This window comes from Podarcis pityusensis (genome assembly GCF_964106645.2).
Source record: "Podarcis pityusensis genome assembly, chromosome: 5".
Lineage (NCBI taxonomy): Eukaryota > Metazoa > Chordata > Lepidosauria > Squamata > Lacertidae > Podarcis > Podarcis pityusensis.
The window spans coordinates 14,892,402-14,914,370 of NC_138032.1; the positions used below are offsets into that span (position 1 = coordinate 14,892,402).

Sequence of the window (21,969 nt, forward strand, 5' to 3'; positions counted from 1 at the left end):
GAGGAGCACCAAAAAACAGAGCGATGTGAAACCCTTGTATGTTAGCTGACTACTTTTAATTTCTGGGATGCTTTTGTTATATATCTAGAAGCTTCCAATAAACCAAGCCAACAGGTTGCTTCATGTGCATATTGTTAAAAATTTAATCTTGAGGAGAGTGAAATCAAGGGCAGGCGGTTATGGAGGCTTGAGAGAAGTGAGCCGGCACTACCATTGAGACAATCTTTCAAATTAATGGATGAACTGGATCTCGCTAATATTGTTTGGTCCTGTCTCTTTAATATTTCATGATTGCAATGTGTCATGGAATGTGATCTTCATTTTTCATCAGTTTTTAATTATGAACCGTGTGTACATAAAGGGCCATGCTCCTTGTCTCTTTTGGCCTGAAGTAAGAAGACAAATGGCCTTTACAGACAAATGGTCTGTATTTTACATTCTTTCCATGCTGGGGTGCTCCAGACAGATAAGCTTGCATATTGTTATTTGTGGGCACATAAAAAAAACTTGAGTTTGTTTGTTTTTTCTTTCAAAGTTTTCATCACCTGGTGTTGCAGGCTGTTTGGGTTTGTTGGCTCAATAAAACAGATTACCAGCAGTTTACATAAGGCAAGTTCATAATCACAGGGCAATTTTCTATTGCCTTGAAGTCCTCATAAGCCATTTCTCAGGGGCTTTGAATGAGGGCAGCTATTGCTGCATGTGGTTCAGCATTTGCCTGAACTTGCCCATACTTCAGAAAAATCTTTGGGGGATCATTTGAGCTGGACATACCAGGTTGTGATTTGTAAGTGAGGTCCATTGTGACTAATACAACATCGTTTTCCATTTACAGATAGGTAGCCGTGTTGGTCTGCCATAGTCAAAATAAAAAAAATCCTTCCAGTAGCACCTTTAAGACCAACCAAGAACTAACTTAGTTGGTCTTAAAGGTGCTACTGGAAGGATTTTTTTTATCGTTTTCCATGCTTGTTATCACATTGCTTTCCATCACATTGTAGCATATCAATAGAACTGCAGCAGAATGCTGCGTGGTAGACTTCTCCAGTTCATATCCTCTGCCATGATACAGGCGTTGACCATTTTGCATGGGAGTTCCATTCTTGGCCCCCCACATGGCGGTGGAACGCGCATAGGCCTGCCCCGTTCTGCCCTTTTCCGGGTCCAAAAGTACCCGGGCACCAGCAGTTGTGTGTCAATTGGTTGTGTACAGAAAGGTCGCCGTCTGTACTTCTTTTCCCTGTTTCACCTACCCAAGGGTCAGCCAGAATTCCATGGCTACTGATCTTAGTTATTCCTCAGTTGTCTGATTTTGGGTTTCCTCCACCCACCACCCATGCTTAGGTTTCCCCCTCCCCAAAAAGTTTTTTTTTTAAAGAAAATTAAAAATTGTACACAAAGATGATTGCTAATGCATGGTTATAAAATACAGTGAATAAAATAACAGGGTAGTATTCACTGCTAATCCTATGCAGATTAAATCCACTGAAGTTAATAAACATGACATGACTAATTTGAGTTTATTACTTCCAGTGGGTCTACTCTGAATAAGACTCAGTTGAATATAACCCAATGTTTTTCGGTACTTCTGCAAATTTTGAGTTCCTTTGAGCCTGTTGACTCCTCCTCCTTGTGAGTGGTCGCTCCATTTTGGCTATGTAAGGGTCTACACTTGCAGAATGAGTTTGCTATTAGTATACAGGGTGGGTCAAACATGTGTTCTACCCCGATGGACATATGGGTTCTATCCAATGTCAGTGGCCCTAATGAAATTGCTGTGTTCTCCAGCTGATCAATGGAAGTATTGTAGCTATATGTTACTGATGACATTCTGGAGCCACATGAATAATGAATAATTTGTGCCCCAGCTGTGCATCAGAATCTGTAAGACCATCTCTATACATGAAAAGGCACTTTAATTTAAAACAGAAAAAAGTGATGTTCATGCTAGCACTTAAAACATCTATAATTGGAGTGAGTTAACATTAATTTAATTTTACATTTAAAAATACAAATTAGCATGAGGTGGACCTATGCATCCCAGTTATTCAAAGTTCAGCATTCTGGCTGCAAGCCCGTTCCCAAGGAACATTGCTTCCATTCTCTTGTAAACAAACAGTATTCTCAAACCCTGTGGGCAGAATTTGCACACCTTTCTGCTGTGGTTTGGCAGCAACCACAGCACCGGCACCTACAAGAAATGTGTAAAAGTAGCTCTTCTGTTTGGAGCAGCTTGGAAGCAAAATGGGAATTTGAGAACGGTCAGAAATATCGCTGGAGGGAGTTCTACAAGATTAAACAGTTCTGTCTTGCTCTTACAGATCGTATTGCCTTTATTCTATTAAATTATATTATTCAAGTTAGGTGTGATACCACATTAAGCCTGTATTATGTTCTGAAAGGACAGTCTATTAACTAAATCACCTGAGCAATTTGTCCAGGGCTGGCAGTTTCATTCATCATTGCGTTTAGGTAAAGGTAAGGCTACTTCTGTAATTGTGAAGGGATATAGACATAGACATAGACATAGACATAGACATAGACATAGACATAGACACATGCTGTTGACTTACAACTTACACACATTTAACTTACACAATTTCAGCTTCACATGCTTGGCTGCAGCGGGGCGGGGCAGGGCGGGGGTCTGCAAGGGAAACACCAGCAATCTCACCTGCCATTGCACTCACCTTGGGAGAGTGCCAGGGCCAGATTTCTGTATAGGCTAAGTAGGCTAAAGCCTAGGGCCTCTAAATCTAGGGGGCCTCCCCAGCCCACCCACCCCCAGCGGGCAGTCTTCCCTCTACCCAAATTGCAAACCCAAGATCATGCGAGGGCAGGGCAACTCGGGCCCAGCAACTGTGAGACTCAGCCAGTGGGGCCCAATTTTAAACTTTGGGGCGCAACTTGAAATTTTTCTGCAATGCTTGAATTTATTTTTTTTGAAATTTTGCAAAATCTTGGAGATATAAATAAAATCCACCTAGATTGCAGGCCCTTAGAAGCGGCCTGCAGGATCCAGTTTGGCCCAATTGCTCCAATTGCCTTTTGAAAGTGACAAACTTAGACAAACAAATTTTGACGACGTTTTGGATTCTTTTTGCTATGAGGAATGCTAGGGGGGGAAATTGTAGCCTTTATTTGATGGTTGTAGTTTACTTCTTAGTAATTTTAAAACTAACTGTTTAATGAGAACATAAAGTAGATTCTAAACGTGCCACACTGTCGGGTAATCATGATCATATTGTTTACACTTCCCGGGCAACATAGTTTGTAAACTCGAGGTTTTTTTTAAAGAACATTACAATTTCATTTTCCTAAAAATGTATCTGAAGTGTATCTGAAGAAGTGTGCTTGCACACGAAAGCTCATACCAAGAACTAACTTAGTTGGTCTTAAAGGTGCTACTGGAAGGATTTTTTTTAATTTTCCTAAAAAGTAATGCTTATTCCACAAAAGGTTTACAAAGTTCAGTTATTGCAAAAGTTTTTCAGTGTTAATGTTAACATTTATGCATTTTTAAAATCACCATGGTATTTAACAATAACATCTTATCTTCTTTAGAGGAGAAAATGGTGAATTGCAAAAATTTTAATACCCGTCATCATCCTTAGCTTCACTCAATTTTGTTTATAACACTCTTCTATTTTCTTTTAGTCGTGAGGGTGGGGGATTGGGAGGGGCCTCACAAGTGGAGTAGCTGAGGGCCTCTCTTCATCAAAATCCGGCCCTGGAGAGTGCTCAGGGGTGCAGGGAGAGAGTGTGAGTAGCCTTGGGTTGGGAGAGCGTGTGTGATTTTTTACGGGTCATTTCCCAGTTTTTAAAGGGTTGTTTTGACTATACACTATTTCAGCTTTACACTCTATTCCTGGAACATAGCTTCAGCATAAGATGGGAGTTGTGTATGTATGATAACTGTTGGCCTTCTTAGAAAGTGAAACAGGGCATTCATTTACGATGCAATCCTATACATATCTATTCAGAAGTAAGCCCCACTGAGTTCAGTGAACTTGCTCCCACGTAACTGTGTGTCGGATTACATCGTTAGGTGTATGCACACAGCCTGCCACTTGAATATACTGTGACCCCTTATTTTGCATAGCCTTGTAGTTGCATACTTGTGACTTTGCAGTCAGAATGTTCGATAAAGGATTGTCTTGTGCATCTGGAGCGAACTTTCAGAAATTTGTGTTTTCTGACTGGCTGGTGGGAAAACATAGATTTATACAGCTATGTCTTTTAAAAGAAGTGTGCCGATTTTCAAGAAAGGTGTATCAAAGTGACACACAACAACGTTTGAGTCAAAACCCATTGTGGAAAATCAGAATCCAAGGCCAGACAAAATTGCAGCCAAAAGTCAGTTCAAACAAACATATCTTTGGCCTATCAGTGAAAATACAGGAAGGAAGGGGCCAATTATCCTTCTTAGGAGGTGTTTTGCAAGGAGCCACAGGTGCTTCTGTTGTTGTTGTTGTTGTTGTTGTTTAGTCGTTTAGTTGTGTCCGACTCTTCGTGACCCCATGGACCAGAGCACGCCAGGCTTCCTAGTAGAGACCAAATTTAGTTTTTGCGTAAGAAGGAATCTGAAACAGGAACTTACTTCTAGATCTTGATGTAATTGTTTATACTCCACAAATCATTCTTCTTTCTTCCTTAGAGAAAACCCAACCTCCCTTCGCACTCTCACATGTACACAGAAGGAAGGAATGGCATTGACCCCTGCTGGTTTCTAAAGCTTTTATAGAAACTATTAGATCTCAGAGATCTGTATTCAAATCCATTGTGAATCATTAACTCTACGGGAGACCTGAGTGTTCCTATCTTTCAGCTTCAGTTCCTGATCTGTTAAATGGGGATATTTATTATCTGCTACCTCCTGAAGTTGCGGGGGATGGATGAGACTGGCATTGTATAGTGTGCAGCGTGCTCCAAAATGTTGCAGAAATTATATAACCAGTAAAAATACCCTTTTTCTCAAGAAGGCGGTTCTGACATCCTGTTTGTATTCTTCCAGATTTTCAAACCTCCCAGGCCAAGGGAAACTTGAAAGTGGAAAGATTGCCATTACTTAATGATTGCTTTTCTCTTTCAGCAGTGTTGCCTGTTGCCAACTGCAGTGTGTTCCACTGGGTTATTGCAACCCGGAGGATGCTTTCTGTTTAATTATAATAATTGCACTTTTGTTTCCTTTGCCAGCTGGTGATGGAGTTTTGTGGTGCTGGCTCTGTCACTGATCTGATCAAGAACACAAAAGGGAACACTTTGAAGGAGGAGTGGATTGCCTACATCTGCAGGGAGATTTTACGGGTACGTGACCAAAATGGGCTTAACCGCCTTTCAGCCTGTCATTGACAGCAAATGTTGCCTAGGTCCAGTGTGAATGCAATGCTGCCAGTGTAGCCTTATGAGGCTTTGCCCTCGGGTGGGAAAAATATTGCGCCCGGGAAAGGGAAGTGGGAGTCAACAGACACTCAAGGAACAGTTTCGGAGAAAAAGCTTTTATTTCTACCATCCATGAACTGGTAGAAGGAGCAAGTGTGATAACTCACAAAAAGCATGCACGGGTTCACAGTCATGTGCACAAACATATATACCCCTTCCAGTTCCCTCCCCTTTTCTCCTCCTTTTCCAGGAGTCCTGCCCATGATGTATTTCCTGAGCATGTACAGAAAGCTCTCTTGGGACTATTGTGGACTCTTGGCACCCTTCCCAGGAAAGGGGAGTGAGAGCCAAGGGGTTGAGGAGCCCTGGTGGTTTAGCATGTCCAAGATGTTGCAACCGAATGAGATAAGATTCACTTCTCAGGCCTGAGTATTCTTGGCATTGACAGAGTCTATTCATTAGCCTTTAAAAGTAACATTTTGCCTATGGAACAGCATCTTGTGAGAATCCACAGAAAAGCTGTAGTTGTGGATTTTAGGAGAGAGAAAGGGAATTTAGGACAGTTTTGAGGCCTGGGGTGATTTCACAGACAGGATTTGGGTATCCTGCCCCTTCACCAGGATTGGGAATGCCTGCTGTCTCTCTCTAGCACAAATTACCGCTCTTCCCTTCTCTCTCACAGACTTAACTGTGGTTTAGCGTCACCTCTGTACTGATAATTTCATATTTTGTTTAAGACAGCAGTCTTGGCTAGTGTTAAGCGAGGTTAGTTTCTGTGAGGATGTAACACTAAACCATGGTTCCAGAAAGCAGTGGGAAGGAGTGGGAACCTGCCCTGGAAAACCGATTGAGGAACAGGGAGAGTGCAGAATCCGAAAGCTAGTTCCTGATTTGCAAACCATAGTTTGCATGGAAGCAACATTCTGCCTGTCCCAAGTCTCTGCTCTGGTTTTTAATGCTTAGAAAAGAGACATAATCTGGAAGATGGCTCCTGACGTTTTGTGGATAGTCATAAGAGAAGTTTGTAGGTGCCTGTAGGTATAAATGATTCATAGTCACTTAGATATGATGTATAATGAATGAGTGAGGATCAGTTGCCTTCCTTTCTCCCTCAACTTTTAAGCCTGTTCTTTCTTTCATAGGAAAAAAATCCCTTTTTAATATTAATAGGAACAAAGGTGTGTCTAAATTATATTCAATTTCTTTTTAGAAAAAAATGGGAGGAAAGAGAAAATGCATTTTTAGGGCATTTCTAATGGCAGTTTATTGTGGAAGTTGTGCTGTTCATATATGTGGGTTTTTCATACCATCTGTGTGACAATGGAGTCATCAAAATTACATTTATAATCCAGCTTTCCTCTTCCTGTGGGAAATCTGTTAAATAAAAATACTGCATTATACATCCCTAGTCAATCACAGTTGCACTTGGTCATGTGTGGTGATGTTTGGGGTGATTTGCCTTCATCACCACATTCCTAGGTCCATTAGCATTGTGTGTGAACATAACCTATGGGTTGAAGTGGTCCTCAGGCTAGGTCTTGCGGTGGAACCCTCTCCAAGGAGCAAACCTGTTTAAAGTCAAATCAAACCAAGGCACAATTCATGTTAAGCAGATAAACACCAGCTTGGGGAGAGTTGTGCTATTAAAATAGCAAGTTGAAACTCTTCACTGTAATAATTCCTTCTATAGCTTGGGATATGTGACTCCTTTACCCTTGAAGACAGCAACTGCTGCCCAAAGGTTACTTATTCCTTATCCACCTAATCTACATAGTGTTTTCACATTGCAGTTGGATCAATCAGGTAATGCCCCAACTCTGCAAGGACAAACATCATGTGAGATCAGCAATAATGAAGACACAGTCACAGATGCTTAGCAGTCTCAAGCTAGCAAAACACTAAAATGCTTCACTTGAGTGCATGAGTGATCCGCGTGACTCAAATGTGGATGCTTCTAATATGCTTTTAGCTCCATAGAGGGTTAAGTCAGTAGTACGAAAGAGAGGAAGCAGCGCAATGTTCACCCTGAAAATGAAAATGGGACCTAAACACTCCCCAAATGGCACTTGGTATCTGGTGGTGACAAAGCACTTGCTCATTTACAGTAAACACCCCCAGCTGCAGTCCTTTAGCAACTTGATAGGAAAGGCAAGTGACGTTGCGGCTAATCAGCTATTGTATTGACTTTTCTCATTTCTGTCTCAGGAAGCCACAGTTACCCAGGCTAGGGTTTAAATTTACAAGCTTGGAAAGCCAGTTTCCTAAAATAGTCCGCAAGCAGTGAGTCATGTTCTGACTGTTGAACCACTCCACCAGTGCCTCATCTTTTGGATGTCGAAAGATGAGCTAACTCCATCTTTTCAGTTGGCTGATAATGCAGGCATTTGGGGACGTGTGTCACCCTAATAATGTGTAAAGTGAGTTCTGTTTTGAATCAGCAGCTCCCACAGTTTGCAAAGCCTCAGTGTGATGCACAGGGAAATTACCTGATCTTATGACTTATGACATAACTATACTCTGTCTCTGAACCAAAGTTTGGGAACCCCCATGTGACTTTCTTCCCCCTATTCTTCATGTTTCACAATAACATCCCTCATTCCTTTTTCTGTTCTGATTGTGACTACAGTTAGGTTTGCATCTGCACCAACATATTTGCTAAACGGTAATTAGCACCAAGGAACAATTTAAAGCCATGATCAGAAGTGGGTTTGTTTGCTAATTACAGTTAAGTGAAAATGTGATGCAAGGTTATTCTAAGCCATAGCTATCTCCGGAACAGAGAGGGAATGTGGAATGCTCATCGAAAAGGGGATCAAAGAGAGGAGCATATAAACCCAAAGGGTGCTTCTTGGCATTCTCACCATACCTTTGAAGGTGACCTGGAAACTACAACTAATCCAAAATGCGGCAGCTAGACTGGTAACCGGGAGTGGGCTGCCGAGACCATATGACACCGGTACTGAAAGACCTACATTGGCTCCCAGGACGTTTCCAAGCACAATTCAACATGTTGGTGCTGATATTCAAAGCCCTAAACGGCCTCAGCCCAATATACCTGAAGGAGCGTCTCCACTCCTATCTTTCAGCCCGGCCGCTGAGGTCTAGCTCCAAGGGCCTTCTGGCAGTTCCCTCCTTGAGAGAAATGAGGTTACAGGGAACCGGGCAGAGGGCCTTCTCGGTAGTGGTGCCCACCCTGTGGAACGCCCTTCCATCAGATGTCAAGGAAATAAACAACTATCTGACTTTTAGAAGACACCCTGTTTAGTGAAGTTTTAAATTTTTGATGTTTTATCACATTATTATTATTATTATTATTATTATTCTGTTGGGAGTTGCTGGGGAAGCCGCCTGGAGTTGCTGGGGAAACCCAGCCAGATGGGCAGGGTATAAATAATAAATTATTATTATAATTGGGTAGTTGAGGCCAAGCCATTGAATCGTAGCTTGCATGTGTTCCAAACCCAGTGCATGTGTTACTTTTACCATAGGGCCTGGGATTCTGTTGGCAAAGAGCCCACCATTTAATAGAATGCACTGTGTTATTTTAACCCACGGTGGTCCCGGGTTATGCAGGGGGCTCAGCTAGGCTAGGCCTGCACAGACTGCGACCCGCCAGGTATGTCAGAAAGCCTGTAACAAAACCCGGAAGCTGTATTTGCTTTGGTGGGTTTCAAGTTGTGAAGGCCGTCAGAAGATTATGCAGTCAGTGTGAAGGGTTTCCCCCCTTGTGGACGCCGATCCCCGGGCAAAACGAACAAAGCTGCTCTCAGATAACAGAAAACAGTCACTCTTGTCTTACACGGATTTAGATAACAGAAATCAGCAGGACAGGATCAGGTTTCTGACCGCGCAGGACTTGGAGGATATAAATTACAGTCTGTTCATAAACCAAGAGTGCCACAGAGAGAGAGAGGTTGGGTGAGAGATGGATATCTCTCCTTCCTGTTTGTTTATGTCCACCAGTGATAGTGCTTCAGGAGACTCCATCTTGAATGGACCATAGAGATGGGTAAATCACAAGTGATTCTGTCTATTATTTATTATTCTTTAAATCTATAATATTTATGAACCTCCTCTTGGCCCATAAGTATCCAAGACGATGCATGGCAACTAAGGCATGGCATAATGCTCCGCTACAACAATGGATATAAAACCCAAATAGGTAAACAGCGGCAGCACAAACTCTGACCTAAAACAGCACAGGGCATGATGCTCAAACCGGGTGTTACATTCATCTCATTTACATGATTCAGCATTAAAACAGACTGTCAAATTAAATAATCAAAATAGAAGAGCGGTGGTGAACGCCTCTTGCCAAAAGAGTTTAAATGATGTCTGGCCAAATACCTTTAGGGAGATGATGTGAGGAGCATCCCTTGGCAAAGAGTTCCGCAGTCCGGGTTGGGCCCTCACGAAGAAGGCCCTGTCAAATCTCATCTGATTTGAATGATGGTCTATGGCATCTTTCTTGGATCTGAGGAAATGGGGAGAAATATATGGGAGAATTAAATGCCTCTCTGTCATCTTTACAGACGTGTGCATTGCAGTAATCTAAACAGGAGGTTACCAAGGAAAGAGTGGCATGGTAAACCTAGCCTCTGGTGCCTCCTGGATATCAAACCGAAAGGCGCAGCTCTTTGGTGCAACATGTAATGTTGTTGCACTTTGGTGCAACAAAGTGAACAAAAAGACAAATCTCTGCTTAAAAAGGGAGGTGGTTGTTTTTTCCTTGTGGGTAATATTGTTGTAGTTGTTATGATGTAAATATAATAATATAATACAATACAATACAATACAATACAATACAATACAATACAATACAATACAATACAATACAATATAAACAATTAACTGTTTCCCTCCAAAAGAATTAGCCTTGGCACCTTACAACGAATTTCACACCTTTCTCCCTCTGACACCACAAAAGATTAAACGCTGTATTTATTGCCAGCTTCCAGCAGTTTAGGGACCCTGAATTCTCTTTAAGAGTCTGGCTCGCTTAATCAATATTGTTGATTAAATTCATTATTTTCACAGCTTTGTGCCTTATCTCCCCACCCAGGGCACTTTGTGTTTGCAAGAGTGTATACTTTACCTCTCCTTTGTATATTTATCAGTTCTGTATCCAAACTGGCCTCAATTTAAGCACAGTGACTTGGATCCTAAGATCCAAGGAAGCTCAAGGAAGCTGACAGAGTGTTCTTCTCGCATCTTCTCCTTGTCACCACCTGTACCCCGAAAAGCCTCTCTCAGAGGTTGCAGAGAGCTTGTGAACAATGTCAGCTGGGGTGTGGGGACTGCTTGGGGGGAGGAGGAATCCCCCAGTTAGGCTTGGATCCCAAGAGAAGTTAATTTGAGAACATTTGTGTAGAAAAAAGTTTTCATCCCCTCCTCACTCCTAATCAGCAGAAGGCTTGTAAAAATAGTGGCGTGCAATCTATGAATACAGTAAATATTCCCAACCAGCATTATTCAGAGTTAAGAGGCAGTGCAGTTAAATCCTATATACTAATAAGGAGACTTTTGGGTCTTCTTACCTTGCTTTATTTGTAATTGTCCCTGAAGAAAATGCAGAGCCTTTATGGGCCTCTTCAAAACAAAACATTAAAAAGAAATGGTATGCAAAACAGCGAACAACCCATGCAACATACCTATACCTTGAATCAGCTCATACCATATATGTACTTTATAAGGAGCCAAGACTGAAAAGCTTAGGGCTTATCCACCTTTTCCTACTTACTTTCCAGGCATGGTCAGTGTTTTAAAGCCCTGTGTCCAAGCACACACTCTTTTTTTTTGCTCCAGATCTTTCCCCATGAAAACCCGCTCTTTACTGCTGAATCGGAGCAAACTACATTTTGCGGAAAACCCAAATTGCCATTTGTTGCATGTTCAAGGGGCGTGTATGTGTGGCTATATGAGGTCCCAAGTGGGAATAGCAAAGGTCTCGGACTGAAACCTTGCAAAGCTGCTGTAAGCCAGAACAGGCAGAGGTAGACTTGGAGAATCACAGAATCATAGAGTTGGAAGGGACCACAAGGGTTCTCTAGTCCATGGTTAGGCAACCTAATGCCTGGGGGCCAGATGCGGCCCAATTGCCTTCTAAATCCGGCCTGCGGACGGTCCGGGAATCAGCATGTTTTTACATGAGTAGAATGTGTGCTTTTATTTAAAATGCATCTCTGGGTTATTTGTGGGGCCTGCCTGGTGTTTTTACATGAGTAGAATGTGTGCTTTTATTTAAAATGCATCTCTGGGTTATTTGTGGGGCATAGGAATTCATTCATTTCTTTTTTTTCAAAATATAGTCCGGCCCCCCACAAGGTCTGAAGGACAGTGGACCGCCCCCCTACTGGAAAAGTTTGCTGACCCCTGGCTTAGACAGACCAGTGTTCTGATTTTTTTATAAGGTGTCCTCGTAGGCTCACATGCTGTTAAAGAGCACAGATTTAATCCTAGAATCCAGAGAATAAATTACAGGGAAACCTCTTAGGTAACAGCACAGCCAGATTTCTGCATCCCTATTTTTCAAAAATGCAGCCCTGGTGAAATACGAATAAAACGACTCATAAATGCTGCAAGTAGACAGTGAAAATATTTTTTCATTTTGAACATATGAATGCTAATGTGAAATCTAAAGTAGATATGTATATAGCCATGAAAGCAAACCATACTTTACTAGAATTGCAATTTAGGTGGATATTATTTTTTAAATCCTCCAACGTGGATGTGTGAAATAAAAATGGAGCCTACGAAAAATGAGAAGAATTAATGACCTAATAAAAAGGTACAAAGGCAAGCTATTTTACTTCTAGCTCTCAAGACAAGCTTTTAATATGAGCTATGATTAGATTAGGGTCGCGTTCAAGCTACGTAGTAATTTGTGTGGCTGTGGCAGGTTTCTCCTCACTTCCCTGAGCGTTTATTTCATCGATACATCATAGAATCTGGAATTGCAGTTTATTGATACTGAAACTAGCAAGAAGAAGCAAGTGTTTGTTGTTAGGATCATGAGTGGCTTCCTTGAAAAATAGCTAAAATTTGGTTGCATTTCCCCCCATAGAAACAATGGAAGTTTAAAATGATTTGGTGTGCAGCTAGAAACAGTTACCCATCTCCCACCCCCCTCTGCCTCCCCTGCAAGCAATGTATCTGGAACCAGTGCTTTTTCGGGGAGGGACGCAGGGGTATGCATACCCTAAACATTTCCTGAATCTAAGTTTGGCCTCATTGAGGGGCAGTATTTCGATATGAGTAGGAAAATGAGAGGACCCCTGAACATTTTTTAAGGGAAAAAGCACTGTCTGGAACCAATGGTATGTCATGATGCAACATTATTCCAGCTGATGCACTCTGGGAAAATAGGGTGGTCTGACTGATAGCTGACTGAAGCTGCTCCCAGCCAATTCAAGGGAGCTTAAAAATCTCTGTAAAGAGAGAGAGAGAGAGAGAGAGAGAGAGAGAGAGAGAGAGAGAGAGAAGGTAAGGTTATTGGCAAAGCACCTGTAGACATGAAAAGTAACAAATAACTAAATGGCATTTTGGGGGACAACTTCGACTCCATCCCCTAATGTGATATTTCCCCACTCCCTTGTCATGTAGGGTTGCATTTGACCCCAGCTGTCGATGGATGGCTAAAAGAAAGTTGAAATGTAATGATATCTTTCTCTCTCTTTTTGGCTCCTCTAGGGTTTAAGCCATCTCCACCAACATAAAGTAATCCATCGAGATATTAAAGGACAAAACGTTTTGCTGACAGAAAACGCAGAAGTTAAACTAGGTAAGAATTCCCACCCCTCCCAACCAGTGGGAAATTGCAGGGAAGCGTGGAATCAGGCTTTTCTGAAAAGTCTTAGCTGGTCCTCACCTTAGAAGGACTCGGTTGTTAATACCAAAGTCAAGAGCTACTCTAAGAAGTAGAGCTAAGCACTGGCCTGTAAGGAATTTGAAAAGAAGGTCCAGGAATCTGCATGCCATGATCGCGTTTTGGAATGCAGAACCATGTGGAAACATAAGCAGGCGATGAGAGCTAAAAACTGTGACTTCCCTTATTTTAAGTTTCTTAACGGTCACAGAGTAAACCCTGGGAAAAAAATAATTGGCAGCTTCTGCTAAGAATTTGTAAAATGAAGAGATTCTGGCTAGGGATATCAGTGGTCAAGGTTTAGCTTTTTCTTTTTTTTTTAACCCCACTCAAGATGGCTATTAATCCCTCGCAGCTGTCCCTGCCTCTCTTAGAAACACTTTCCTACTCTCCAGCCCTGCAAATCATTTCCATGCAAATCAACCGTCCTTCTTTTCAAGTCCCCGAGGAACTATGTGGACTTGGGCAGGGGATCAGCATGTAAACAACTCTGGCTACAAAGATCCGCTTGTTTAACGAGCTCGAGACCTCGGTTTCAGCTGGTCCTTGAGGGGATGTGGCCAGGGAGAAGCAGGAGTGGGAAATAATTGGGAGAGGCTAGCAGCATTCCTTTTGCTGGTCTAGTTCAACTCACTTGTGCTGTACAGCTGAAAGAGCTCACCATGAAAATCACTTAAAAGTAAAGTGACACCGTTTAGATATTTGGCTAAAAGGTGATTAGTTACTGTAGGCTGCTGGTCTTAGGAACATTAGAACACTCAGAGCAGCACTGGGGACTAAGCAGGGTCTGAGTGGACATTTTTCCTGATTGTGTTGGGCCAAGAAGAACTCCAAGCCTTAGCTCTAGATATGAGCTCTTCTGAAGATAGATGTGGAGCCCTTATGAGCCCACAACAAAGGTCAGACATCTCAGCTTGAAGATCAACTCTCAAGCAAGTGGCCCGCAATGACTTAAGTCCAAAACCCACTGAATACAGGGGAGAACATTCTGTGGGTTGAATTTCCTTGGGCTCCAGTCCTTTTTAAAGGAAGGGAATGCTCTGATCTTCAAAATGAATGGCGCTCCCCATGAACTTTGCCTAGTTCATGGCGGGGGGCACCATCCTCTTGTCATTTAACATGACTTGTATGTCCTTTCATTGCCTCGCATAAATCAAGCCATGTTTATGCCTCATTAAAGCTCTCCTGTTGTCGTTGCTTTGATTCCCAGTGGATTTCGGAGTCAGTGCTCAGCTTGACAGAACAGTTGGCAGAAGAAATACATTCATCGGAACTCCATACTGGATGGCCCCCGAGGTTATAGCCTGTGACGAAAACCCTGATGCCACTTACGACTTCAAGGTATCTTAAACGATGATGTTGCCTAATATATCCTTGGTTGCTAATGCTGAATCTTAGTAGTTTTGCGCAGGGGGAGAGGAAGTGCCAGTCCTGCAGGATTGAGACTGGAGTTGAAGGAAGTTCTGAAGAAGTTCCACAGGTGGATCAGCCTAGAAGCTATTATAGGGAAGACTATCTGAAGGGAAGTTAGAACCAGGATGAAGGCAAGAAAGCTGTTAAGGAAGCTGGCAGACTGGAAAGCAGAGAAGATAGGCAAGAGAGCAGACCTAGGTGACAGGCAGGTACCTGGAGCAAGATGACAGAGCTATGTAACCAAGGCTAGAATCTGGTTGTTGATCCAAGCAAAGGCCCAGGCTTAACCCAGAAGCATTTATAAAAAGTCAAGGTCTACCTGGGTGGGATGCAGCATGCTTGGACTCAAAAGGACCATGCTGCCCATTCTTGCTCCTTGCCACAAAGGGCATCAACACACAAGCCAAGGAATCCTGGTTTGAATCTCACTCAGCCAATCCTGAGAAAACGTTCCTAATGAAAACACAGTGTGCAAGTTCAATTAATGGTCAGTTCAGAGAAGTGCAACATTTCAGGGCCAAACTACGCGTGACATTATCCATGCATTTAAACAATATTGTATGTATTTAATTTGAAGATTTACACCCCTCTTTTTGATCAAATGATTCTCAAGGTAGGTTTCAAACGTCAGACAAGGCACCCTAAAACTACAGTGGTACCTCGGGTTACATACGCTTCAGGTTACATACGCCTCAGGTTACAGAACTTAAGTGTCACCATCTACTTTACAGGCTTGTTGTGAGAATAAAAAAGGAGGGGCAACCATGCATGCCCCCCCCCAAGCTGTTTGGAGGAAAGGTAATGTTAGGATGCAGAGCAATTTAATCAGCAGCTAAAATGCATTGAAAATATGCAGGTGCATTGAATGCTGATTTCCATGGTTCTGCTGTATTGAAGAGGGCCAAAGGCCACCCACTTTTCCTAAGCAGCTGGCTTCTAAAATCTCTGGTTGAAATCACCCTCTCATAAACTTGTTCACTTACAGGCAGACAGCAGAGGCAGTTTTCTGAGTGAGTGAAGCCTGTCAAAAGCTTGTCGGTGAAGGCAGACTGCTTTGCCAGCGCCAGATTGATTCCTTGTTAAATTTTCTATTCTGAAAAAAATCTGGAGAGATGAGCAGTCCATAAGGCAGTCAGTCACTGGAAAGTGAACTTGATATTCATTAGGGATTTGTCATTGTCATTAAAATTCTGGATTTCAGGCATCGTGCCAGATCCTTCTGGACCCGAGCCAGCAGTGCAGGGCTAGACACCTTTTCCCAGGCCCTTTTAAAAATAATTATTACTTCCAGAATACGGTGTGAGCATAGTGTTTAAAGAAGAAGAAGAAGAAGGGGAGGGGCAGGAGATGCAGGCCTTGCCTTTAGGCTTACGATCTATGTAAGTAGCTAGATAAACAAGGGAAGAGGAATGGAGGGAAATCACCAGCCAGGAGTTCTGTTTCAGAATACCAGGCTGAGCTGAGGTTTTTTATCAGACATTTAAAATAGACCAACAGAAGGAGCCAGATGGGTACCAGAAGGCAGAGCTTCAGTGATAGGGAGAAGCAAGGGAGAAAGGTTATACATAGATAGGGAATGGACAGTGTGAATTTTAGGCTCATGGAAAGCAACAATACTGCTGAAACGGAGGAAGAGAGCAAAAGAAGAAGCGTGAGTTTAATAATTTCCTCTTTTCTCAAGCACAGCAGTGTACTTTTGCCTGCCTTGCCAGTGTTTGAGAAGGAGGGAACTGGAAGCACTTAAGAGCTTCAACATCCCATCCTAGAATCAGTAGAGTTGACTGTGTTTACAGGTTTTTTGGTCACTTTGCCACTTAACCAGTGGGATGAAGAGCCCTGTCTCAATTTCTTGACACTGTTGCTCCCAGGTAAGGACAGTAGAAATTTGTTTCAGTTCACATTTAAAGGCAAACCCACGTAACAATACTTTGATTGCAGCACAGCCGTCCTTTTACATTTACACTTCTCTGAATTTTGCAGTGTAGTTTTCCAGCCAATTAACATCCGCAAAAAATGCATGTACAGTGGTGCCCCGCAAGACGAATGCCTCGCAAGACGGAAAACCCGCTAGACGAAAGGGTTTTCCGTTTTTGAGTTGCTTCGCAGGACGAATTTCCCTATGGGCTTGCTTCGCAAGACGAAAATGTCTTGCGAGTCTTGAGATTTTTTTTCCGCTTCCCCCCCCCTTTTTCTAAGCCGCTAAGCCGCTAATAGCCTTTTAGCAGCTAAGCCGCTAAGCCTTTAATAGCTGCTAAACCGCTAATAGCGCTAATCCGCTAAGCCGCTAATAGGGTTGCTTCGCAAGACGAAAAAACCGCTAGACGAAGACACTCGCGGAACGGATTAATTTCGTCTTGCGAGGCACCACTGTACTTGGTTAAAGTGTGCATAAAAATGCATATATAAGTGAAAAATAACATACAATAAAAGGCATTACATTAAGGGAAACCACTTTGCAAAAAATGAGTATTTTATGCAAAATTGCATACAGATGTGTATATTATGAAAGACGTGCACAAGAATGCTGATGGATATTTAGGAGGACTTTTATTTTCTAAAAAAATTGCAAGCTGACATGGTAATGTGCAGAACTGGACTTTGGATTGGAAAAATGAAAAACGGAGACACTCTGAAACTGATAGATTCACCCATCCCTCCCTCTAGGTGCCCTCTCGCCAAGCAGCTGAACAAGTTTCCCATGAGATAAGCTGCAAGAAAAATGACTTGCATGCAGATAGAGAGAAACTCAGGCTGAATATGATCAAGCATAGCTTGGAGAAGCTCATTTTAGAGCTCATCTTGGCTGGAGCAGGGTTGACATTAAACTCCTGGTCCTTTTGCCTTATATTAACATATCTAGCCCAGCTAATTTGATTAACAAGCTGCCGTAAATGCACCAGTGCATCAAAGCAGGAAGTGCTGATGCCTGCCTGGTTGAAAGACGTAGTGTTCTGACCCTTGTTTGAAACAAAGCATTTCCTTGGATCCAGAAGAGCGTAACAACTATAGGACTGTTTCAGCTTTGCCAGTTTGGGGGATAATAGTTGAGGCAGTGGCCACCCGGCTCCAAGGGCATGTCATCGGAAGGTGCAAATGATTCCCATAATTATGATTTTCATATTGGCAAAATAAACCATAGTACGGGAATTGTGGGGAGACTTACTTCATTGGGTATCAATTGTGGGTCTTCTTGTGACTCCATCACTTGATGCCAGCCAAAACTCTATTAAGTTTGTGGCTGGATTTGAGAAACCTACCATTTCTTTCTTGGTGGAAATATGGCACTTGATGCATGTTAGAATTTGTTAACACAGGATGAGGTCAGTATGGTCCTTTTGTCCCTAATGTTCAAATAAGCTTCATATATGTAGATGTTTAATTTTAGGTAGTTTTCATAATTTGTTATCGTAAGATACACTTGAGATATAACTTATTGGGCATAATAGTCAATACAATTAATGCAACTGCTTCATATTAATGCAACTGCCATCCTTCTTTTTCAAACAAAGTAAATTGTCATCAAAAAAGGTATACAGATTGGATCCTGTCATACTTTGGCTTAAGATAATAAACACAAAACCTCTGATGACTGGCTACAAAGAGGAAATTCCAAAGTCTACACATACTGGACAGAAATGCTTCTGGTTTCTTTAGCCAAACAGAGCTGGCTTCATAATCTGCCGAATAATACAGTTAATACCACGCAAAAACACTCCATGTGATGGAGGAGATATACAAAAGCCGCTTTGTAATAGTTTTGTTTTTCTCTTCTGTCTGCCATTACTTACTTATCTTTTCAGAAAGCTTCTAAATTTATTCAGAAGCAAAAGAAGATAGCAGTTTATTTCTTCTTGGCAGGGAAAAAAGATAATGCAGATGTGTTAACCCTATTTTTAAGAGAAAACTTCTGCCTCGTTCTCTTTAAACCTTAATTACCATGTAATCCTAACTGTTAAAAGCCAACTGGAAACCTAATTGTTTCTTGTGTTGTTTTGTCAAATGCGGGACGTGATTATTGATCCGCGTTGTGTGACTTAGGAACATAGGGAAGTGTCAGACTGTTGGGCCATCTAGCGTGGTATTGTCTACACTGACTGGCAGCAGAGTTCTCCACCGTTTCAGACAGAGGATATTCCCTGTCTTAGCTGGAGATGCTATGGATTGAACCGGTGACCTTCTCCATGCAAAGCAGGTGCTCTACCACTGAGTTCCAGCCGTTCTCTGCTTTTAGGGTGACTACCAAACCTGTAGTCAAAAACCTAGACAGCATCTTAAAAAGTAGAGACATCACTTTGCCAACAAAGGTCCGTATAGTAAAAGCTATGGTTTTCCCAGTAGTGATGTATGGAAGTGAGAGCTGGACCATAAAGAAGGCTGATCGCCGAAGAATTGATGCTTTAGAATTATGGTGCTGGAGGAGACTCTTGAAAGTCCCATGGACTGCAAGAAGATCAAACCTATCCATTCTGAAGGAAATCAGCCCTGAGTGCTCACTGGAAGGACAGATCCTGAAGCTGAGGCTCCAATACTTTGGCCACCTCATGAGAAGAGAAGACTCCCTGGAAAAGACCCTGATGTTGGGAAAGATGGCGGGCACAAGGAGAAGGGGACGACAGAGGACGAGATGGTTGGATAGTGTTCTCGAAGCTACCAGCATGAGTTTGACCAAACTGCGGGAGGCAGTGGAAGACAGGAGTGCCTGGCGTGCTCTGGTCCATGGGGTCACAAAGAGTCGGACACGACTAAACAACAACAAATCCCATTTCAGGATTTGTGATTGGCACCTGGTGGAATTTTGTCAAAATCTAGTAAAAAATAGATTCTGTAGGACATAGCCTACTAAGTATATTTGACAACAGTTGGAAGTACTTAAAAAATATTTTTACACTTTCAGCTGAGACTTTTCTTCAGCTGATTATCTAGAAATGTTGGACTATCTTCCATTCTTTTAAATGCCTACGCTTCAGGCTTATTTATCTAAATAAGAGTTCTGCCCTCTCATTTTGTAGTCTAGCAAACTGCCTAGCTTATGGCAATTCTTTAAATACTAAGAAATTCCAGTTCTTGATATTTCATTTTTTGCACCACACCATCCTTGACTGCAGTTATCTTAAAAACGTCAGTCGTTTAATTTCTCATCGAAAAATGACTTGGGGTGGATGTGTAATGCCCTAGCATTGGCAGTGAACTTCTTGCAATTGACAGGAGCGTTCCAAGGCAGTTAAAGTCTGTTAAGAGCAGTTAGAAAAGCCAGTTACAAAAGAGAGCGTTCGCTGTCAATCCCTGGCATCTCTAGGTAGGGCTGGGAAAGACCCCTGCGAAATCCTGGTGAGCCGCTGCCAATCAATGTCAACAACACGGAGCTAATGGCCCAATGGTCTGGCACCATAAAGGAGCTTCCTATGTTCCTATGACAGATTAGCCAGAAAAGAAATAAAGAGAAAAGAACTACACCGAAAGGGAGACTTTTTCGGTTGCTTATAGTCTCAATACATTTAGCATTAGTTTTTATTTCTCATTTACTTAGAGATTGTGTTAACCAGTTCAGAAGTAATAATCCAGGGATCTGCACCTTTTTGGGGGGTGTTATGTATTGAATTGAATAGGATCCAAAATGTAGCAGTCTGATTGGTCCTAGAACAATAGGATCCTGAATGCAGCAGTCTGGTTGGTCCACAGGAGCCACCCAATCCAGCTCCAGGTGGAAGTGAATCCGCAACCTGATTGGCCTACAGGAGAATCCCGGAATTAGCCAAACACGTGGGGGCCATTATGTAAATAATGTATATAAAGCAGACATTCTGGGGGAACTTCCATTCCTCCTCACCACTATGAGCTGAATAAAGAGCATGAAATCCACTCTTGACTCCGAGTATATTTCAGGGGGCCAGCGGACACATATAGAATTTTGAGAGAGTGATGTGGTTTGTCCGTCACGAAATGGGGGCTCTGGGGGCCACAGTGTAACACAAAATGGCTGCCACGTCCGGAAGAGCAGAAAAAGAGACAGAACCACGAAAAAGGTGTAGGCAATCATCCCCCCCCCAAAAAAAAATCAGTAGGAAAAAAGCCACTTAGCATCAGTCACCACATTACTCACTCACAGAGAGAAGCTCTCCTTATCTCTCCTGTGTTCAGAACAGAAAGGAGGTTGGGTGTCCATTCCTGGCATCCATTTAAATATGGGCATGTCTGAGGGGGCATGTTCAATGTAGGATAAGCCAAACTAGTCAGGAACTGAGCAGGAAGCACAAACAGTCTTTATTTTTTTAAAAAAATAATATTTATTACTTTTAAAAATTACAGAAAAGGAAAAGAAAAGAAACAAAGGAGAAAGAACAAAGAAAGGGGGAAAAAGAACAATACAATACAATATATAACAATACAAAACACAACCTAATCACATTGAACTAAACTAAACAAAACCCTAACCCTAAACACAACAAAACAATAACCATTTAAAAACATAAATCACACCCTTTCCATACTCTATTTTTCATTCCCTTGTTTCCTCTACTTCCTCTCACCTCCCTTTTTGTATTCCACTTCTATTAATTGTTTCAGCAAACCCTTTCCATCTTTCTCTATTTTCTGTCTTATTGTAAATATCTTAACATATTTTTTATCATTATAAACTAAATACTCATATATCCTTAACTCCTTATAACATTTCTACTAAAGCCATAAAATTTCTTTCCACCATTTTTCTATCATTCATTAATTTTGCAACATTTCTATATATAAACTTTAAAATCTCTAATCTTCATCCACCATCTCCTCTCCCTGGTTTTGGATTCTGCCAGTCCTTTCCGTCAAATCCATATAGTCCATCAACCTGGAGATCTTATGTCCGAGGCTCTTAAGTCTTTTCCAGGTCCCTTCTGCAGGTCTTCTTCATATTCTTTAGTGCCAAAAAGCAAATCTCGAGAAAACTCCAACCTAGCAATACTTTTATTCCTTCCGGACAGGTCAGCCAAATTTCCATAGTTAAAGCTGAGATCTATAAGATGTTTCATGGCATGTGTCAATATCCCTCCAAGTCCCAAGGCCCCCAAAACTCCATTCTCCTCCAAACCCAAGTCCATGTCCCAAAAGTCAGTTAATCCCTGCATAGAAGGATCTTTCCAACTTTCCTTCTTCCGTCCAGGCCGGGATCCAATCTTCAAAATCTGGCTTTTTCTAGATTCAGTCGTATAAGGCCTCAATTTGTAGTCCTCAATTTGCTTCTGTATGGCTGAAAATCCCACTTGTATTACTTTAGGCTCAGCCACCACAGCTTTCTATTTCTCCTCCGCAATCTGTCCAACCAA

General features: G+C 42.1%; 1 protein-coding gene and 1 long non-coding RNA gene across 16 annotated transcripts in view; one reads left to right on the top strand and one right to left on the bottom strand.

The window, feature by feature from the left end:
• Positions 1-21,969, top strand: part of TNIK (TRAF2 and NCK interacting kinase) — a 287,935-nt gene that overhangs the window by 162,096 nt on the left and 103,870 nt on the right. For 7 of the 8 annotated variants that reach the window (XR_013987026.1, XM_081007748.1, XM_081007749.1 and 4 more), the window contains 3 exons: positions 5,197-5,307; positions 13,072-13,162; positions 14,457-14,587. Coding sequence is in view for 6 of the 8 variants with exons in the window: in XM_081007748.1 (XP_080863874.1) it covers positions 5,197-5,307; positions 13,072-13,162; positions 14,457-14,587 (333 nt within the window). In the remaining 2 variants the exon portion in view is untranslated. Of the gene's footprint in view, positions 1-5,196; positions 5,308-13,071; positions 13,163-14,456; positions 14,588-20,579; positions 20,683-21,969 lie in introns of those variants that run through there. The other variant, XM_081007754.1, reaches the window with a different exon arrangement.
• Positions 5,398-20,917, bottom strand: LOC308478506. Of its 8 annotated transcripts, none has more exons than XR_013987074.1 (5): positions 17,823-19,536; positions 14,979-15,763; positions 10,920-10,971; positions 9,730-9,856; positions 5,398-6,756 (listed from the first exon to the last, which is right to left on the bottom strand). It is a non-coding gene; the product is annotated as an uncharacterized lncRNA (long non-coding RNA). The 8 variants fall into 8 exon arrangements; XR_013987075.1 differs by having other exon boundaries at positions 5,398-6,950; XR_013987080.1 differs by lacking the exons at positions 5,398-6,756; positions 9,730-9,856; positions 10,920-10,971 and adding an exon at positions 11,027-12,809 and having other exon boundaries at positions 14,979-15,112; positions 15,643-15,763.